Genomic DNA, 19,175 nt, shown 5'->3' on the forward strand with positions numbered 1-19,175 from the left:
CACCTTTTCTGCGTCTCACAAAGACACGGCGGTTGGAACCAAAGATCTCAAATTTGGACTCATCAGACCAAAGCACAGATTTCCACTGGTCTAATGTCCATTCCTTGTGTTTCTTGGCCCAAACAAATCTCTTCTGCTTGTTGCCTCTCCTTAGCAGTGGTTTCCTAGCAGCTATTTGACCATGAGGGCCTGATTGGCGCAGTCTCCTCTTAACAGTTGTTCTAGAGATGGGTCTGCTGCTAGAACTCTGTGTGGCATTCATCTGGTCTCTGATCTGAGCTGCTGTTAACTTGCCATTTCTGAGGCTGGTGACTCGGATGAACTTATCCTCAGAAGCAGAGGTGACTCTTGGTCTTCCTTTCCTGGGTCGGTCCTCATGTGTGCCAGTTTCGTTGTAGCGCTTGATGGTTTTTGCGACTCCACTTGGGGACACATTTAAAGTTTTTGCAATTTTCCGGACTGACTGACCTTCATTTCTTAAAGTAATGATGGCCACTGGTTTTTCTTTAGTTAGCTGATTGGTTCTTGCCATAATATGAATTTTAACAGTTGTCCAATAGGGCTGTCGGCTGTGTATTAACCTGACTTCTGCACAACACAACTGATGGTCCCAACCCCATTGATAAAGCAAGAAATTCCACTAATTAACCCTGATAAGGCACACCTGTGAAGTGGAAACCATTTCAGGTGACTACCTCTTGAAGCTCATGGAGAGAATGCCAAGAGTGTGCAAAGCAGTAATCAGAGCAAAGGGTGGCTATTTTGAAGAAACTAGAATATAAAACATGTTTTCAGTTATTTCACCTTTTTTTGTTAAGTACATAACTCCACATGTGTTCATTCATAGTTTTGATGCCTTCAGTGAGAATCTACAATGTAAATAGTCATGAAAATAAAGAAAACGCATTGAATGAGAAGGTGTGTCCAAACTTTTGGCCTGTACTGTATGTATAAACAGAAATGAATGATGGCTGAATTCCATTTAGCTGCTTCAGTTTTAGGGTCCGTGGTATTGTTAATGCTGGCTCGCTGTCATGGCTTAGTCGGACATTTAAATAGAACAGAGCCTTTGTTAAACTTATCATTAACATCTGTGCTTTCTTATGACAGGTCAAAATGTCTGCTGTGAAGAAGGTTTATTAGATTAATTTGTTCTAAGATAAACTAAGAACAAACAAGATTTAAAAAATGTTATTTTGAATTCATTAGTCAACGTCCCTGCAGATCAAGATCATTCTGTATAATTAAAAGGAAAGTTATTATAGTCCCTAAAATCTTGAATATTTTTCATAATGACATTTTGAGTGTGTAGTTTTATCGTAATACCAGGAAATATACTGTCCCTAGTTAATCAACCTTTTAAAGCTGCCCCCAGTAAGATAATAGGTTTGCAGGGTGGCATGATTTATCTCCTTGTACATTTTAAACTTACATATCCAGAAATCATTTGCTTAGACAAATCTACAGGGTCTGATTTTAAAGACATGTTGTGCTTTTCTCTGATGCTTTCAGGACGAGGGTATCTTTACATAAAAACTGCCTCCAGCAGCTCTGCATATCATTTTGGAGTGAAACTCTTCGACCCTCGACGTGAGAGGAAACAGGTAAAACAGATGATAATGTAAAGTTAGCACCATCAGTGCAGCAAAAGGCATTCAACTAGTGGAGGCTCGTTCTGGTTCCACTCATGGCTGGAAGTAGATGACTTTGTGGTGTCATTTAGCTCTGTGATAAAATCCATTAGCTTATTCTTCCCCTGATGTTTAGAGATGGAGGGGTCTGAGGATCACGAAAAGGCGATGACAGACTGTTATTTCTTCAGACACTGGTACATCAGTGCTCGTGGATTCAGCATGTAGCGCTCAGAGTTGAGTAACTTGGTGAGATACTGCGGCACCGGAGGCCGAGGAGCCATGTAAGATACGCCGGGACTGACAGCCATCACCTCCGCGATCTTCTGCTCCATCTCCTTTATCTCCCGATCCTGCTTCATCACTTTATCTGTCAGACAAACAAAGGTAATACATGAGTGAGTGAATACTGCAAGAGGCAGCAATTCATTATATTCAAGTCATTTTTTAAACTATAATGTGTGAAAACCTGGATTTATTGGAGTTATTCCCTTCCCTCATGTTTTCCCAGCTGTAAAAACTACCCTGATGTTAAGTTCATACAGTAACTGTCTCTTAGTTCAACTCTTCTTAATGACCAAACATCTTTACCAATGCTGCAATATATTATGAAATCATAAACAAGTCATAGTATAGTATACCATGAAAAAGTCCGCAAAAATGTCAGTCATACTACAGTATATTCCAAAAATGTCACAGTATAGTATGCCATAAAAATGTAATTTAAAAAAACATAGCATAGTATGTCACAATTAGAGATTTCCATGAGAATGAAATAGATGGAACTTGAAAATATAGCATCTCCAGTCAAGGAATTTGCCAGTAGAGGCCTTAAAAACGTAATGAAAAAAGTCACAGTATACTATGTAAAGAAAAAAATATATCAAAGTATAGCACATCATAAGAAATGCCATTAAAATACAGTTTAGTATATAATAAAACATTTTTCAAAATTAAAATAATATATTATGCCATAAAAAATGTAAAAAAAATCCCCCAAAAACATAAAAAGTATAATAGCATGTAAAAAACTGTAACAAATAATGCTATCAAAAAAGTCATACTATAGTATGTCAAAAATTGGTAGTATAATATGTAATAAAAATATAATAAAAAAGTAATAGTACAGTATGTCATAAAAAATGTCAAATATTAAATTTTGTTTTTAATTTTTTAGTTAGTTAAAGTTAAAAAAAAAAGGTCATGATATAGTTTTTCATTAAAAATATTTTATGGTTTAGTATGTCATAAAACTTTAATTAAATATGTCATAGTATAATTCATCATAAAAAAAGTTAACATAAAAGTCATAGTACACTATGTCAGATAATATTTAATTTAAAAAAAAACCATACCATAGTAATTCGTTTAAAATGATATGGTATAATATGTCACAAAAATGTAATCAAAAATGTTAAAGTATGTCATCAAAAAATTAATATAAAATTTCATAGTATAGTATGTCATATAAAAATAAATAAAAAAGTCTAAGTTTAATATGTCATAAAAAATAATCAAAAATGTTGTACAGTATGTCATAAAAATGTCCTAAAAAACAAATGGTATATTATGTCATAAAAATGTAATTTAAAAAGGTCATATTATAGTATGTCACAAAAAAAATGTAATAAAAAATGTCCTAGCATAGTATACCATAAAGAATGTCATAAAAAAATCCAAGTATATGACAAAAGTTATTGCAAGCCCACAGTTAAATGGAGACAAAATATAAAGTGCTTCTTGGCCACATGGTGGTGCTATTGCATTCAGAGTTCAACCAAAAACTCATCACTTGTTCCCTGGTCCATGATTGAATTAAAATAACGGTCTAATTTGTTTACAGGATATCTCAGCCATTAGCATCAGACTCATGAACAAACAAAACAGGAGTAAAAACACACAGTGACCTTTTTAGCTGAGGCAGCAGGTCACACACCACAGACACTTCAGACACACAGGAACATAAAATGAGTTTGCACAGGGTGATGACACAGGTGTAAAGAGAAAGAGAGGGAACCTTGAGCGATTTCCAGCTGTCGGCGGGCGTCTCCCAGAGCCGAGAACAGGTCCAGTTTGATGCGAGTCTCTGCGCTCAGGTTGTACTCCAGATGTTGAGCCTTCTCCTGCATGGCTGACAGAGTGGACAGCAGCATGTCCGTCTCTTTCTCCACACAGCGGTACTTCCCCAAAGCCTGAGTCCAGAAACACATCAACAGTAAGAACAAGAGTAAAACATCGATCAGCTGTGTGTGACGAACACCTGAGGGAGTCGGTGCTTTGGTTTCCTGAGTTGTTGATCTTTTAATTTGTGTTTTGGTTCATTCACTTGTTCATTCACTTGTTCATTGACTTAGGAAACCAATGCACCACAAAGAAGAAGAACAGTTTCCATGATGAAGTGGCCAGCCATTCAAAAAACATGAGAGCTGTACATTATATTAGATATTATAATCTGAGGGATGATTCTTTCTGTGTTAACAGTGACTTTGAACATTTTGAGGGAGGTGGCCTGGACTCGGAAACCTTCATTAAAGCAGTGCAATGTTTTTATGAAAGACCTGGCTTTTGTTGTGGCATGCTTCATGGAGAGTATGTCACTAAAATGAAATCAAATACCACACAGTACAACAATGTACACACCTGATGTCAAGACAAAAACAACCATACAATATTACTGCATACTGATATGATGACAAAGTGCAACATGTTGACTGCAGGCCAAAATAAAACAGATTAAAAACACTAAATGGTCCCAATGAACGATTCAGTTTTCTAACAGATCTTACAAACACAAAGAATTGCAGACAGAGAAATCAAACAGCAAAACGACTACATGACCAAACTGAGGACAACCAAGTACTGAACCACTGGAGACTCACAGACACTTAAACTCACAAGGTCATTCCCAAGAAGTGTAAAAAGATACCTCAACATCACTCTCTAGCTCTACCACACGACTCTGTTTGACTTGACACTCCAGCTGTAGTTGTTTGTACTCTGTCTCTAGATCTTTAACTCTTTTCCTTAACATTTGGGTTTCACAGTGTTCCTGCCTGGTGTAGGAGATGGAGAAAATAACAGAGGGCGTTCATTGGAGATGAAGACCAGTTTACACAGAAAGAAACATGACAGTTCATTTGTTGTTTTTAAAGACGGTTATATAACATGCAAGAAAATACAATCTGTGAAAGTGTCATGTGAGCATTAAAGGACGAGTTCAACATTTTGGGGAATAGGCTTTTTCACTTTCTTGCCATGACTTAGATGAGAAGATTAACCACTGTCACATCTGTATTAGAGACTGAAAAAATGGATGTAGCCACCGTGATGTCACCTATTGGTTTGTGGACTACCGTTTTGAAGCCTGCAGTTAGCATTTTGGTCGTCGCCATCTTGTTTTTTTGGAGCCAGAGGTGACCATATTTTGACAAGTGGGTCGAGCTGTGGAGGAGCAAGGATGGAAGGGGTCTGACTAAGAACCTGAGGACACTGCTGTGGTAGCGGCCTGTCAGTCACAAGGTAGCCACACTCTAAAGCAGTGGTTATCAAATGGTGGGTCGCAGTCCAAAAGTGGCGGGTGAATGTGACAGCAACAGTGAATTTCTGGCACAGAGCTTTTATGTTGAAGTGCCGTTTCGTGCTGTTGGTTGAGTGACTGACTGCTACTTGACAGAGGCAGCGAACTGGCTTGACCAATGGGGAACCGCTGCCCTAAAGCAGACCCTGCTTTATTGTCTATATTCGTCTAGGACCACACTAATGCTGGGTTAAAATGAAAAAAGTTCTCTGTGCACACGGGCATTTTAGCACCATTTCAGAATTAATCTGTCCATATTAATACACCTGAAAACGCATGCACGATTTGGAGTAAACAGGAAGCAGATTGTCAACCCTGCAGTTGGTTGCTTTGTTAAAGAAAATACTACAGAGATGATGAGAAGTAAGAGGACTGACGACAGGGTGGTACTGTCACTGAAAAAAACACGAGTATAAGGCAGTCAAGGTGGCAAAAAACAGATTGGTGGTTGATACAAAGCAGATACGGCGAGATATTAGCGCAGAACAGGGAGCATTATTCATGACCAGGGGAAGCCATGGCAATGGGAAAGGACTAACATGACCCACACAAGAAGGATTAAATCACAAAAGGTATTTAGGCTTAGCTGTAATGTTCTGGCTTGACACATCGTGACTGTTAAGAGCCAATCGAGAAGTAAATGCCGACGTCTGTGTCATAGTTTCCACAAGTCTTAGTTTTTGCCCGTCCGCACTAAAACACAACCACAGAGTTTTCAAACTACAGCGGGATCAGCAGCGTTGTTTAAACGTCTCTGTTTAAGGCGGACCAGAACGCTGGAATAGTGTGAACACTAGGCATTAATTTAACAATAGTTATTGATTTTCAATGAAAAAAGTGTGGATGTAGCCTAGATGGGACGATCATTTACTAAATAAACACCACGCTGTATGTGAGAAGACTTGAAACTGGTGTTCAAGGCCATAAATGCTTTAGGAAAATGTTTAATGAGGTAATAAATCAATTGAGAATTCAGGTGATTTTCTCAGACTTCTATACAATTGGACTCCTATTTGCAAACGGTGGAGTCGCCCGCTGCTGGCCATTAGAAAGAATGCAGGTGTAAGGCATTGACTTCACTTGTCAGACCCAGAGGTTGCCGCTTGATGGTCTTTCAATATAAGGTTACAGTTAGCTTAGCTTAGCTTAGCTTAGCTTAGCATAGCACAAAGACTGGAACCAGGCAGAAAGAGCTAGCCTGGCTCTGTCCAAAGGCAACAGTATCACCTACTAGCACCTCTAAAGCTCACTGATTAACTTATATTGTTTGTTTTAAGGCATTCAAAAACCAAAGCGTAAAAACAAAAACCTACAGTGAAACCACGCCTGTATGGATTAAAAAAATCATACATTAATGTTTTAATTAGTAAGTGTTAAAGATGTTTGTAGGCAGATTTTCTTAACCTTGGACGGAGCCAGGCTAGCTGTTTCCCCGTTTCCAGTCTTAATGCTAAGCTAAGCTAATAAGCTGCTAGTTTCAGCGTCAACACAGTGAACATACAGACATGAGTGTGGTATCGATGTTGTCGTCAAACTCACGGCAAGACGGTAAAAAAGCATAATTCAAACTACTTGATCAAATGTTTGACCATATGCTCACAGCAGCGTTTAATTATACTCAGTAGCATACAAACAAATGCAGATGAAACATTACTTTCCAGGCACAAAGCCAACTCAGTATGAGGGAATTTAAAAAAAATTTTTTTTAAATTTTTGCTAGGTGTGATTTACCTGTTTGTTAGACTCCGTGCTGTGCTGGCTGCTTCCTCCAGTTTCTGAGCCTGAAGCTCAGCCAACTGTTTCTCAACAGAGAGTCTGGCCTCCGTCTCTGCTCTGGTCTTCTTCTCCAGCATCGCACTGCTCTGCTTGTCCCTCTGCTTGGTTTTAGTCAGACACAGAATCCTAAAGGAAGAGCATTAAACTCACTTTACATAATGTCAAAAATAAAACCATAAATAAGTGGGGTTATTGCCACATCTAAATAGACTTGTAAGAGATTAACTTCAGAGCGCCTCAAAAACAGACAGAGGATGTTAAACGTGTTTCTCGTCAGCCTTGTAGTCGCTGGAGAGCACCTTGCCTTAAAAACTAGAGCATGTCTTATCAGAACTGGCGGCGCTGATCAAAGCTGTGCATAACATGCTCATCGCAGACAAGATTTAAAGCCTCTGGCTGCTGGATGTGGGTTTGACGTGTTACATGTGTTGATAGTTCATCTGCAATTGGACGGACTACGTAAGGACGCACATCTTTAGAGCATAGGTTTTTCAGTATGCTTAGAGTACTAATCTGTTTTCAGATAAAACTGTGGAGTCACATTTTTACTGTTACATAACAAGGAGAAATGGACTAATTACACAGGAAATTTAATCACATTGAGTATGTTTACATGCACATTAATATTCCCCTGTTGTTCTCAATATGACAATAGTCTGAATGTGATACAGGTCATGTAAACCAGTGGTTCCCAAGAGTTTGCAATGCTGGGGTAGAGAAGCCCAAAAGAAAAACCCATTTATAACACATATAGTGTTAGTTGGAGGAAGAAACACACCTACTTTTTAACATTATAAAAGACTTGGATATGAACAGGTTTTTGGATATGCACAAGTATCTTTTCTAGAAGGACGTTGAAGGAATGAAACAGGGAGGCTGTGTTTGCACACTAACATGTTCGCTACCGATAGGAAACCTCGCAAAAATCCTATCACAATGCATAGAAACAAAACAGCACAAGCAGCTCCAGCTGTTTTACTTCTCCATATTTTGATGTGAAAATTGCCATGCTGGGGAGCATTAATCGGAGTATGCATCGCTGCAGGTAAACAGGAATATTAGTGGAATATTTATTTCCATTAGCCATGTAATCAGCTCAGTAGGAAAACTGTCTTTTTCATAATAAGATCAAAAACTGTAACATGTAGTGCATGTAAACATAGTAAAAAATGTATTCATTCATTGTTCCGTAACCGCTTATCCTGTTTGGGGTTGTGGGGCGCTGGAGCCTATCCCAGCTGACATTGGGTGAGAGGCAGGGTACACCCTGGACAGGTCACCAGACTATCACAGGGCTGACACATAGAGTCAGACAACCATTCACACTCACATTCACACCTACGGACAATTTAGAGTCACCAATTAACCTGCATGTCTTTGGACTGTGGAAGGAAGCTGGAGTACCTGGAGAAAACCCACGCTGACACAGGGAGAACATGCAAACTCTGCACAGAAGGGCCTAAATGCAGCACTAAGCGTTACGGATCGTCCTTTGTCCCATCTGCTATCACTCATCTTAACCAGCAGTGACCATTAATGTCCATACTGACGGTGTGTGATACTGGATACTGTGTTATGTATTGCTCTGTTTTGATGTACTCATGACTACTGTCTGTATCTCAAATTGCCCCTCTGGGACATTAAAGTTTACCTTTCCTTACCTACCTTGAAATATGACTTCATACGATGGTAATTCCATTTTAAAAAGAGATCAATCTATCCTTGTGAGGATTAAAACATCAGCCCACAAACGGTTTGCTTTCACACAGATAAGCACAGTGCTAGCAGCATTTCTGCATGCATTCATCCCTGTCTTACTTTTTATTTATAGCCTGATGTAATGTGTAAACCAGCCCACAGAAGGAGCCAAAGAGCTCTCAGCAGTGGATCTGAGGGGTGACTCACTTGCTCTGAAGCAGCATGTTGGACTGTCTGAGCAGGGAAACCTCTGGTCTCAGGCTCCTCTCGCTGTTAGTCAGGTTGCAGATGTGACTTCGCAGCTCCTGCTCGCTCTGCCTGCTCACCTGCAGCTCACCCTTCAGCCTCCTCAGCTCCTGCTCCAGCCTGAACGATAACAAAGGCAGGTTTTTAAGCACTGACTTCACCTTCACATGCCCGGTTACAAACTCAAGTTAAAAGCGGCGTACTTGGTCATCTGTTCAGTGTGGTGGTTCTGAGCTGCTGTGGCGCTCTTCTCCATTACGTCCCGGTTGGGGCTGACTGTCTTTGAGCTGGATCTCTGCTTCTTCTCAGTCCTCCCCGCAGGTGGCGAAGGAGTGTTCGTGCTGCCTCTGCGGGCTTTTGGCGAGGAGCTTTTAGCCGCCCGTGTGGCTTTGCTCCCTTGCTCATCTTGAGGTAGATTTTCCGGGGGTGTGGAGGATTCTGGTCCTCCTGCCCCAGAGTGGAGCAGATCTCTGGACTCACCAGTTTTGGATGATAACGGCCGCCGGTTTGATTCAACCGACCTCACTTCCTGTGCTCCTTTCTCTGTCGGTCTTTCCTCGCTGCGGATCTGGAGGCAGTCCACGGTGTGCACCTCATCGTGGGCCATGACAGCACCGTTCTGACATTGATACTGAGTCGACTCAGGCTTTATCTTCCATTTAGAGCCTGTGAGTATAAGCAGAAACAAAAAAATGTCAATATCATCACTCTCCTATGATTTTAGTTCTGCTGTCTTTGGTGTAAACAACAGTGGCGACAGTTCAGTTTGTTGTATTTAAGTAATATAAAGATTTGCTGCATTCAAAACGTTTCCCCTAAGCTGGATGGACTCATATGTACTACTTCCCTATCTGACCGTTTTTGGTATTTCTACCAGCAAACGATGCAGTTCGCGTATTGTTGTACTGCCACATACCAACAACAAACCGATCTCGGAAACCATCAGTCATCAGTCTGACGATTATATGCTCCTGTAGCCAATATTTCGGAAGATGCTGGCAAAAACCCTCTCTTCTGTGCACAGGTCAATTCGACTAATCTCTATAAACAGATATCTGCAAATGAATGCAGATAAATTTAATGAAGCTAATATAAAGCTAAATCATTCTTTAGACGATAGATGATGGGTTCCGAAACTGCATTTCGGCTAATGTCTTTCGCCCCTTCACACTTATTATTTACCTGCCATTTAAACATGATTGGTCAATATGTTTCAGACTACAAACAAAACCAAAATCTCATCCTGTTGCCTCTAGATTCTACATACATATGCAGATATCTGTTTATACAGATTAACAGCAACCTCACTGGAATTAACTTTATCCCACATAAACGGTAGAGGTCAGTTCTCTTTGTTCGACGAGCTATTCTTAACATATTCAAGAGATTCATCTTTCAAAAAGCTGGAGGCATGAAGAGCTGATATAAAGGAGGACATTCATGAAGCAGACTGGGAGATGGCTTGTTTTAAGGCTCAAACCCAATCTATTTACACAAAATTTAAGCTATTACAATATAAAAGGCTACCGCAAAAACCCATTTTACACCCAGCAGGTTAAGTCAGTTGTTCCCTAATATCCCAGATATCTATGTGAAGTAGCCTTGTAATTGGAAAGGAAGTTCCTTTATGTGCCAAACTCTGTATATTGAGAATACACCCTGGGGACCCTGTTTTAACTTAGCAGCAGCCACTGCTTATTGAGTTTGGACTTTTACAAGCCAGAAGGATAACTGGACTTTTATGGAAGAATATGGACACACCTTCCATTGGAATGAGGACAAGGGAACTGACAGCCTGTCTAGCTTTGGAGAGACGGACATATATGCTAATAAAGAAGGACAAGAACGTTGTTAGGTTGTGGAGCCCTTATATGGACTTCTTGGAGACTCATGATTTTGAATAATTTGAAGCTTTTTGCAAATTATTTTTTCTTTAATTCGTTTGTGTACTTTTATTATTATTTTTTTAGTAGTTACTTATTTATTTTAATTATTGATTTATTTTATTTTATTTCATTTTATTTTGTTTTATTTATTCATTCTATTTAATTTTTTTTCTTCCTGTCAGGGTTGGGGATATTATATTCATTTTCTTTGTTGAAATGTTATTGTTCGCATTTAATGTTTTAAAACTCAATAAAAAAAAATTATTCATTTATTTATTATTTATTAAATTCATTTATTTATAAATGTATTTAATTGCCAACTACATATTCTGATAACTGATTAATCATTAGCTATTTTTCTATCAAAAATGTCAAACATTCAGAGGTTCCAGCTTTTTAAATGTGAGAATTTGCTGCCCTAGTGCAGACACTTCCATGTTGGAAAAGAAACTGGTTGTCTGTGTGAAATATTTGCTGCTACTTTAGTGATGTCATCATTTTCACTTGGATGAAAAAGGGAGTAAGAATTCCTTAATTTCCGGAAATCGACTTTCTCTTTAAATGTTACATAAATCTCTGCAGGGATCTGCTCAGCATTAATTGCCTGGAGAGTCTGTGAATGACATATAGTTGTATTAATGGAAGTGTGAAAAAAAATCTAGAGGATTTCACTTGAATATTAATAACAAACCGACATTTTCACTTTTATAATTGTTGTTCTTAACACCCAGTTTCTCTGGTGGGTCTCTCCAACTGTTCACTTGGAATAAACACAGTGGGACTGAGTAGCTACTTTAAGCGATCACACAAACAAAAGAATGCCAAACCTCTGATCTCATAAATTAGGAACATCCTGCGGAGTGTAAGAATAGTAGACACGCGTGTGTATTAATAGATGGTGCAGAAGACTCACTGCCGCTGCCATCTGTGCCCGTCTTGGGGTAAACCTGCAGGCCTGGAGGGAGCGAGTGCTGCAGGAGGTGCATGTGGAAGTCATTCTCGCTCTGCACGGCTTTCTGTATACGCAGCTTGAAAATGTTAGTGAAGTAGCAGGTGGCATCGAACCCCAGATACACCACAGGATATCCAATGCTGAATGTGAATACAAAGGGGGGAAAAGACACAGTTAGAATATCTGTGCCACATTAAAAAGATACTAACACATCTTGGCTAGCAGATTATATATTAATGGTTCATCGCCAATTTCTACATCACACATGATTTGTGTGATTAGCTAGTGGCATAAAAGTGAATTTATTCCTTTAATGGTGCACAATAATCTAGGCCGATTCATTACGTCACACCGGGGATTAATAAAAGTTTCATATTTTTTATTACAGCCCAATTAATTTTATGTGAGATATCTCAATCCTGAAATTCTTCTAAGGGCAGACAGGATGATATTAACATACCAGTGTGCAGCAAAAAGATGAGACAGGTTGGCATGAGAGGTTTTAAGGTCCTTGAGTCGAAGTGAAGCCTCTGTGTACACAAGCAGGATCCACAGGGACACCGTTGATATGCAGATGCCTTTCTCTGCAGGAAAATATTTTTAAAATTAGATGTGAAATGAAGGAAAGAATATCCATCAAAATAGAATCACATTATTTAATTAAAATATGAATAATCCACATACTCACCTGTGTGCCATATGTAATTGAACAACACATAGGTGCTGGCCACAAAGAACAGCCAGTGCAAAGGAACAAAAATTAAACAAAAGATGTCAAGAGTGAAGGCAGCACAAACAAAAACAACACAAATAACCTGCAAAAAACAACACAAAAACCCTCATTAATTTCAGTTTAACGCACTAGATTCATTCTGTGGGATTATAATCATCATAATCATCTGTCTGGGCACCCAATATGAAATCACACAGCGGGGGTTCTCACCAGCCCGTGGCAGTGGAAAGTGGTGTACACACTCCCGAAGAAGAGCCAGCATGGCCACAAGTACTCCAGTCTGAATTCGAGGATGAAATCTGCCAGCAGCACCAGCGTCCACATCATCATAAACTTCAGGAAGGTGTACGCACTGCAAACACACACATCCTTGTTATTATCATACACCAAACATCAGAGGGTGTGTGCAATCAGTTTGGACACAACAATGAAATTTGTATCCAAGGCTCTGATTCTAGCAAACAAAAACATGTTTCCGGACACAGCAAAGCCTCTTTGAGCCAAAGCATCAAACACACAGGAGCCAATTCAAGGCTGGGAATCGGATACACGTTGCTAGAACCTATAATTGAGCAGCTGCGTCTTAAAATTGCGGTCCGTCCTTTTCAGGCAGAGGCACTGCGGAACAATGACTGTTCCCTCATTCGTTTTACGAGGCGTCCACGAGCCAAACAGGAGCTGTGGTTTCCTCCTTTGTTCTGCGCGTCCATAGACTGCTATCACATCACCCCTTCTTTGTTTGGTAACCATGGCAATATTTCATCTGGAGGAGAGAGGGGGAGCACCAGAGCATCCTATCGCACATGCAAGTTTTAGAGCCTGCTTTTTTATTGTTACGGATATAAAGTGTAAGTGGATTTATCTTGTGGACATTTTTAAATAGATAATAAACAATAAAAAATTATAAAAAGTGTTATTTTATCAAAAAAGTGAGAAAGAGCAGCAGCTTAAATACATCATATTAGCTCAAATTAGCCTTATGATGCTACTTTAAGAGTGTTTTTTTATTCTATTTCACTTTTATTCTACACATAACATTATTCCACAACAACAAAAGAGCAATATTTAGTCTTTACGAGAAAAAGGGAGGACTATTGTATCTGAAATTCTTCACATACATGCAAATATATGTTGTATTATTATGAATAAAGTGTATTTTAATTTATCTTACAGGTATTTTTAATTATAGCTGCCAAAAGTACAAGTTGTGCCACAATAAAAGCAAGAATTGTAGGCTGTATTTGATTGCAAATTCATGAAAACAAAAGAAGACAGCTTGTATTGTCCAAAATACAATACATTCGACAGATTTGCATTTGCTGCCTTGCTCATGTGAAACAATGCACAATTAAAACAAGTGGTTTCCTTCTCCTGAGGTGGTCTTTTCTTGTCTGGACTCTGTCTAGACGCTTCAAATTATGATTTTTAATGTGCAAAATGAGCTGCTCTGTTTTTAGCCTAATAGGAAAATACAGTAAATATTATCAGAGACAATTATAATTTGATAAATGTGAATAATTTGTGCATGATTGAGGAGATAGGAGGACACAGGAGACAGTGTGGAAGCAGATGTAAGAGCCTGAGGAGAAGCAGGCCGACGTCAACTTGCACAGCTGCTGATTTCCGTCTTTCTGTAAACAATTTGGGGCTGAAGTAAGTGGCACAACATCTCCACGCCTCTGTGTGCGCAGTTAAACCCGCAGTGAGGCGTTCAAACTCCAGCAGCCTGGGTGGATGTGAGATGTGAGACGGTGAGATGGAATGATGTGTGTGATGTGAGGCAGACAGGTGACAGCGGGATGACGACGGCTGAAATCTACACAAAGACGAGGCACCACAACAAAAGCAGCCTCCGCCAGCCAGCCAGGCGACGCGGCGCTGTTAGCTACCTCTCAGACAGCTTCTCCGTTATTTTCAGCTTTTTCATTTTCCGTAGCCTGCTCGCGTCCACATAGCGTTTCTTCATCTTATGGCTTCTGCTCCCTCCGTGCTGGTTGTTCTCACACCGCGGCGGCAGCAGCGGCGGCGGCGGCGGGGACAGAAAGAGGAGCACGGATTTGATGAAGAAAGTCCCTCCTTGTGGCAGAAGAGGAGGATGTGCAGCTCAACCTGTGATGATGATGTCTGCGAGCACATACAGGCGGCGGACGGTCGTTCTGCGCATGCTCAGAGGAGGTTGTACCTACAAGTGTTCATCGCAGGAGGGGAGCAGCACAACACACTGTACACACTGTACCCAATATATGCTGCATTCATTATTTATATAACAACAATTATAATAGTGCCAGCAGCACTAAACGTAATATATATTTCAAAATACTATATCATATTATTATCACTGCTATTATATATTATTTCCTTCCACTACATACTACATTAAAGTGGTGTAGTTGTAGTTGATGAGGTGGGTATGCCACTGGGTAGATGGGTAGGTTACTAAGGAGGAAGTGGGTACACTCCCCTACATCCCCCTGAGACCCTGTGTCCTCATATGAGGACATTACATTTTTGGGTTTACTGCACCTTACACTTCATTCTGCATAACTTCGACTTGCTGTCCTCCTTTGTGGACACATTTTGTGCCATCTAGTGGTTGTAAAAGCACAATACACTAACAGATTATATTATTAATGGTTCGTCTATTCATACTGCAGTGCAAAGGCAAAAGGCCTTAACTTCAATTTTGGCGAAAATGAGTTATTGTCATTTTTGGAACAATAAACATCAGTTTTATCATGTGGACAAATATCTTGAGTCAATTTTGTTGTTTTTTTGGAAAAAATATGATGTTGTTTTTGCCGTAACTTCCATAAGCCGAGGGAAAGCCAAGGCAGAAGCCCGTAACATCAGTTGTGGTTCTTTGCTTTTGTTCCGCGGCACTCTAGAATGCGCGAATTAAGTTACGGTACTCTGCCTTTGTTTTGCCAAGCACCAAAGTGAAGTTACTGTTTACCGCGCTGGAGTTACGGTGATATGCCTATGTATTATATGTGATTGAAGCACTTCTGACACGCACCTTTAATACTTCAATAAAGTGTACTTAACAAGTGTATTTAACAAAGGGCATTGCTACATATTACTGGCATAGCCAAATCAGCTCTAACTTTCAAATGTAAGAAATAGGAGGGAGGTAAAGTGTTATTTTATTTCAAATTTGTACAATGATGAGGTTTTGAAATGATCCAGTAATGTACTATTGCAACCTTCAAATGCTCATTATTTTTTATTTTTAATATTCTGTTTATGTAATATTAAGCCTAACTAGACAAAAATCACTAAATTTTAGTTTAAGGTTATCATTGTTATCACAGGAAAATATTATACAAAGTGATAAAAATCCAAATGGGCAATAAAATAAAAGTTAAGGTCTTTTGCCTTTGTATGATCCATTATTGTTCTGCAGACAATGCAAAGGCAGAATACAGTAACTTCCGAATAAGGGTCAAAGGTCAAGTTTAAGCTTAAATTTTTTTGGTGGATAAATAACTTCATTTATAAAAAACAAAATGCCAAATGTCCAGTGTTCTACCTACAACTCATTTGGCGGGACAACAAGACAACTTTAAAGTCATTTTTCTCAGTTTCACACTCTGGTGAGTTAAGGTCTTTTGCCTTTGTAGGGCAGCGATAGTTCTGTGCACTTTTGTAAATCACACATAATTGGGCATTAGTAAAATAAAAGTGAATTTATTCCTTTAATGGTGCACAATAATCTAGGCCGATTCATTAAATTACACAGGGGATTAATAAAAGTTAAATATTTTTTTTTTATTACAGCTCAATTAAATCCATGTGAGGTATCTCAATTCTGAAATTCTTCTAAGGGCAGACAGGATGATTTGGGTGATATTAACATACCAGTGTGCAGCAAAGGAAGAAGTGGGTATACTCTCCTATATCCTCCTGAGACCCTGTGTCCTCATATGAGGACATGGCATTTGGGGTTTACGCCACCTTAAAGTCCATTCTCATTGAGGGTGAATATCCGCACGGATTATTCTTGCGGAAAAATATAAAAGTTGATTTCATGGGTTCTTATGGAAGTTTGCACACCGGGGCAGAACTTTCGTGCGGTTGTCGTTGATTCATTTTTTTATACTGATCAGATCCTACTAATCCTAAATAGCTAGGAGAAATTAAAAATGTATACCAAACAAAAGCTCAGGTCTCAGGAGGATATACTCCAATGCCTTTTTGTTTTTGCTGATAGGTAGGTGTGCTGTAAATGCCGAGAAAAGAGGTGGGTATACCCTATATACCTGCACATACCCTCCACTCCACCACTGCTGTATCCTCTTGAGACCCAAACTTTTGTCTGGTATGCAATTTTAATTTTTCCTAGCTATGTGGGATCAGTAGGACCTGATAAGTATAAAAAAACTAAACACTGTCAATGATAATAAAGTCCCAATCTCCTCAAGCGTGACAAAAATAAAGTCCCCATGTTCTCACAGGAGACGACAATAAAGTCCCAATGTCCTCACACGAGCTGATGATATGATTAATTCCCAGTGACTGTGGTTAAATTCCCCCCAAAAATAAATTCCTAGTGTCTTCAAACAAGTACTTCTTAATTAACAGTGTCTTAGCTTGTCACTGTTGCTAAAATTGGTCAAATTTGTTGCCATATCAAACTACAAACTTTATTAATAATAAAGAAACAAGTTTCAACCATAAAATGTTATCAAGTTTTGGACCTTATTCACTTTTGTGTCAGGATCGGCTGCAGACTGACTTGATAGAGATGGCGGCCATCTTGTTTTTACATGGATTATTGTGCTCTTACTACCACTAGATGGCATAAAAAGCGTCCACGGACGAGGACAACAGGTCTAAGTTAAGTAGAATGAAGTATAAGGTCAAGTAAACCCTAAATGTGTTGACCTCATATGAGGACACAAGGTTCGGGAGGATATACTATACTTTGTATTATTTCAAAATACTATAGCATATAGTTATTAGTTATATATTATTTCATACCTGCCCGTGACGTGACGTGCCCACGAATGTGGACAATGCAGCAGGCCATTTTGCAGATGGCCCATTTATGTTTTAATTCCTGTCACTCCCATTGAAAGCACTGCAATGGACAAGGATTGGCTGATTCACGAGGTTGAAATAAGGAATAAAGAAAACCTAAATAAGTTGGCATCTGGCTGGAGGGAGATGAACGTCAGAACTATCCCTTTAAATGTAGCTGGTGTGGCTGTTAAATGCATGGTTTAGTTGCAAACACAAGGAGCGAAATGTTACAATACACTCAGTGGTGTGGTGTTAGTTCTAACATAGCCTACAGTGAATACATTTAGAATATAATTGCAGATTATGTGTGTGTTTGTTGGTTGTATTTGCACTTGTCTTGCACTCTTATGTGTGTTTGCTTACTTGTCTGCCTACTTGTGTTTGTGCTTGTCTGCACTACATGTGCTAATTCCTCACGAGGAATAAGAACTAAACTGAGCACGCGCGGAGTGAATCTGGTGATTCGTAGCTCGTTCTTGGCTGGAGTTATATAAAAGGTTACAACTATACCGTGTTACAACCATGCCTGATTTTCCCTACTAGACTCTACAATGTTATGCCTTATTATATTATTATTGTTGCTACAGTTACATTGCACTTGATACTATGGATTACACTTCATACTATGCAGTACTTTGTCATACTACATACAGTAACTTACCATGTTTTTATGCTATACTGTCTTACCACATCATGTATCATATTATGTCAATACTAAGTTATCATTACTTAAAAATGGTGTTTATTAATCTGGTGTACACTGTACACATACTACACTTGCTAATAAAGGAATACTCCACCCATGATATCCCTTCCTTGCAACCATATCTCTAACCTCACTTAGGATGCACAAAAAATTCTTCCAGAAGTGGGAGTAGAAGATCTCGCAGATAGGGGCGTCAGCCAGCTGTCAAACAGTTGACAGTTCTGCTCCTCACTTCACCCCAGCATCCAAGACATATGGCCAGATATCTGATTATAAGACCACAAAGTTAATCATTGATCTTTACCTGAGGGTGTTCTGGTACCAATTACAATCACAAACCACCCCATTCTCCAACATGGTGTTCATTATGGCCAATCCATGACTAGCACAGAAGTCCAAAAAACAAAAGAACAGTCAGGTTCAGATCAGGCAGGATGTTCCTCCCAATCACCCCCCTCCAGGTTTCTCCATCGATGCCCATGTGAGCACTGAAGTCCCCAAGCAGAACTACAGAGTCCCTGGTTGGTACTGTTTTCAGGACACTTCCAGAGACTCCAAGAAGTACTCTGAATAGCTGTCTGGTGCATAAGCACAAACGACAGTCAGAGAACACCTCTCAGCAAATTTGGAGTCCCATCAAGGCCACCCTCTTGTTCCCCAGGGAGAACTCCAACACAGTGGCGTTTAGCCAGGGGCTCATTCGTATCCATACACCTGCCTCTAACCCTGGGCAAATCAGAAAAATCAAGAGTCTCTCTCCAGGAGTTTGGTTCCAGAACCAGTGCTACGTGAAGAGATGTAGACAACTATATTTAGTTGGTGCTGGTGTACGTTGCCAGCGGTTAGCATGCCTAGGTCCCCTCTGTTGCCTGATGCCTGGCTTACAATGCATCCGCCCCGATGCCTATCCCTTTGGGTGTTGGGACCACAGGGCAACAGCCCCATTTT

General features: G+C 39.6%; 1 protein-coding gene across 1 annotated transcript; it reads right to left on the reverse strand.

The window, feature by feature from the left end:
* Nucleotides 1-862: 862 nt before the first annotated feature.
* Nucleotides 863-14,635, reverse strand: LOC117270338 (macoilin). Its single transcript, XM_033647871.2, has 11 exons — nucleotides 14,389-14,635; nucleotides 12,710-12,851; nucleotides 12,455-12,581; nucleotides 12,227-12,350; nucleotides 11,728-11,906; nucleotides 9,132-9,594; nucleotides 8,890-9,048; nucleotides 6,940-7,110; nucleotides 4,558-4,684; nucleotides 3,649-3,823; nucleotides 863-2,001 (listed from the first exon to the last, which is right to left on the reverse strand). The coding sequence occupies exons 1-11, from the start codon at nucleotides 14,463-14,465 to the stop codon at nucleotides 1,811-1,813; spliced, it is 1,935 nt and encodes a 644-aa protein (XP_033503762.2). The 5' UTR covers nucleotides 14,466-14,635; the 3' UTR covers nucleotides 863-1,810.
* Nucleotides 14,636-19,175: the final 4,540 nt, after the last annotated feature.

The sequence above is a fragment of the Epinephelus lanceolatus genome, chromosome 13 (genome assembly GCF_041903045.1).
Source record: "Epinephelus lanceolatus isolate andai-2023 chromosome 13, ASM4190304v1, whole genome shotgun sequence".
Classification (NCBI taxonomy): domain Eukaryota; kingdom Metazoa; phylum Chordata; class Actinopteri; order Perciformes; family Serranidae; genus Epinephelus; species Epinephelus lanceolatus.

What these genes read in the sequence shown, in the direction of transcription:
- LOC117270338 (XM_033647871.2), bottom strand. Translation starts at nt 14,465, where the DNA reads ATGAAGAAACGCTATGTGGACGCGAGCAGGCTACGGAAAATGAAAAAG. An exon ending in CATCTTTTTGCTGCACACTG is followed by an intron (nt 11,907 to 12,226) that starts GTATGTTAATAT and finishes ATTCACATTCAG; the next exon opens with CATTGGATATCCTGTGGTGT. An exon ending in AGCTAGAGAGTGATGTTGAG is followed by an intron (nt 3,824 to 4,557) that starts GTATCTTTTTAC and finishes TTCTGGACTCAG; the next exon opens with GCTTTGGGGAAGTACCGCTG.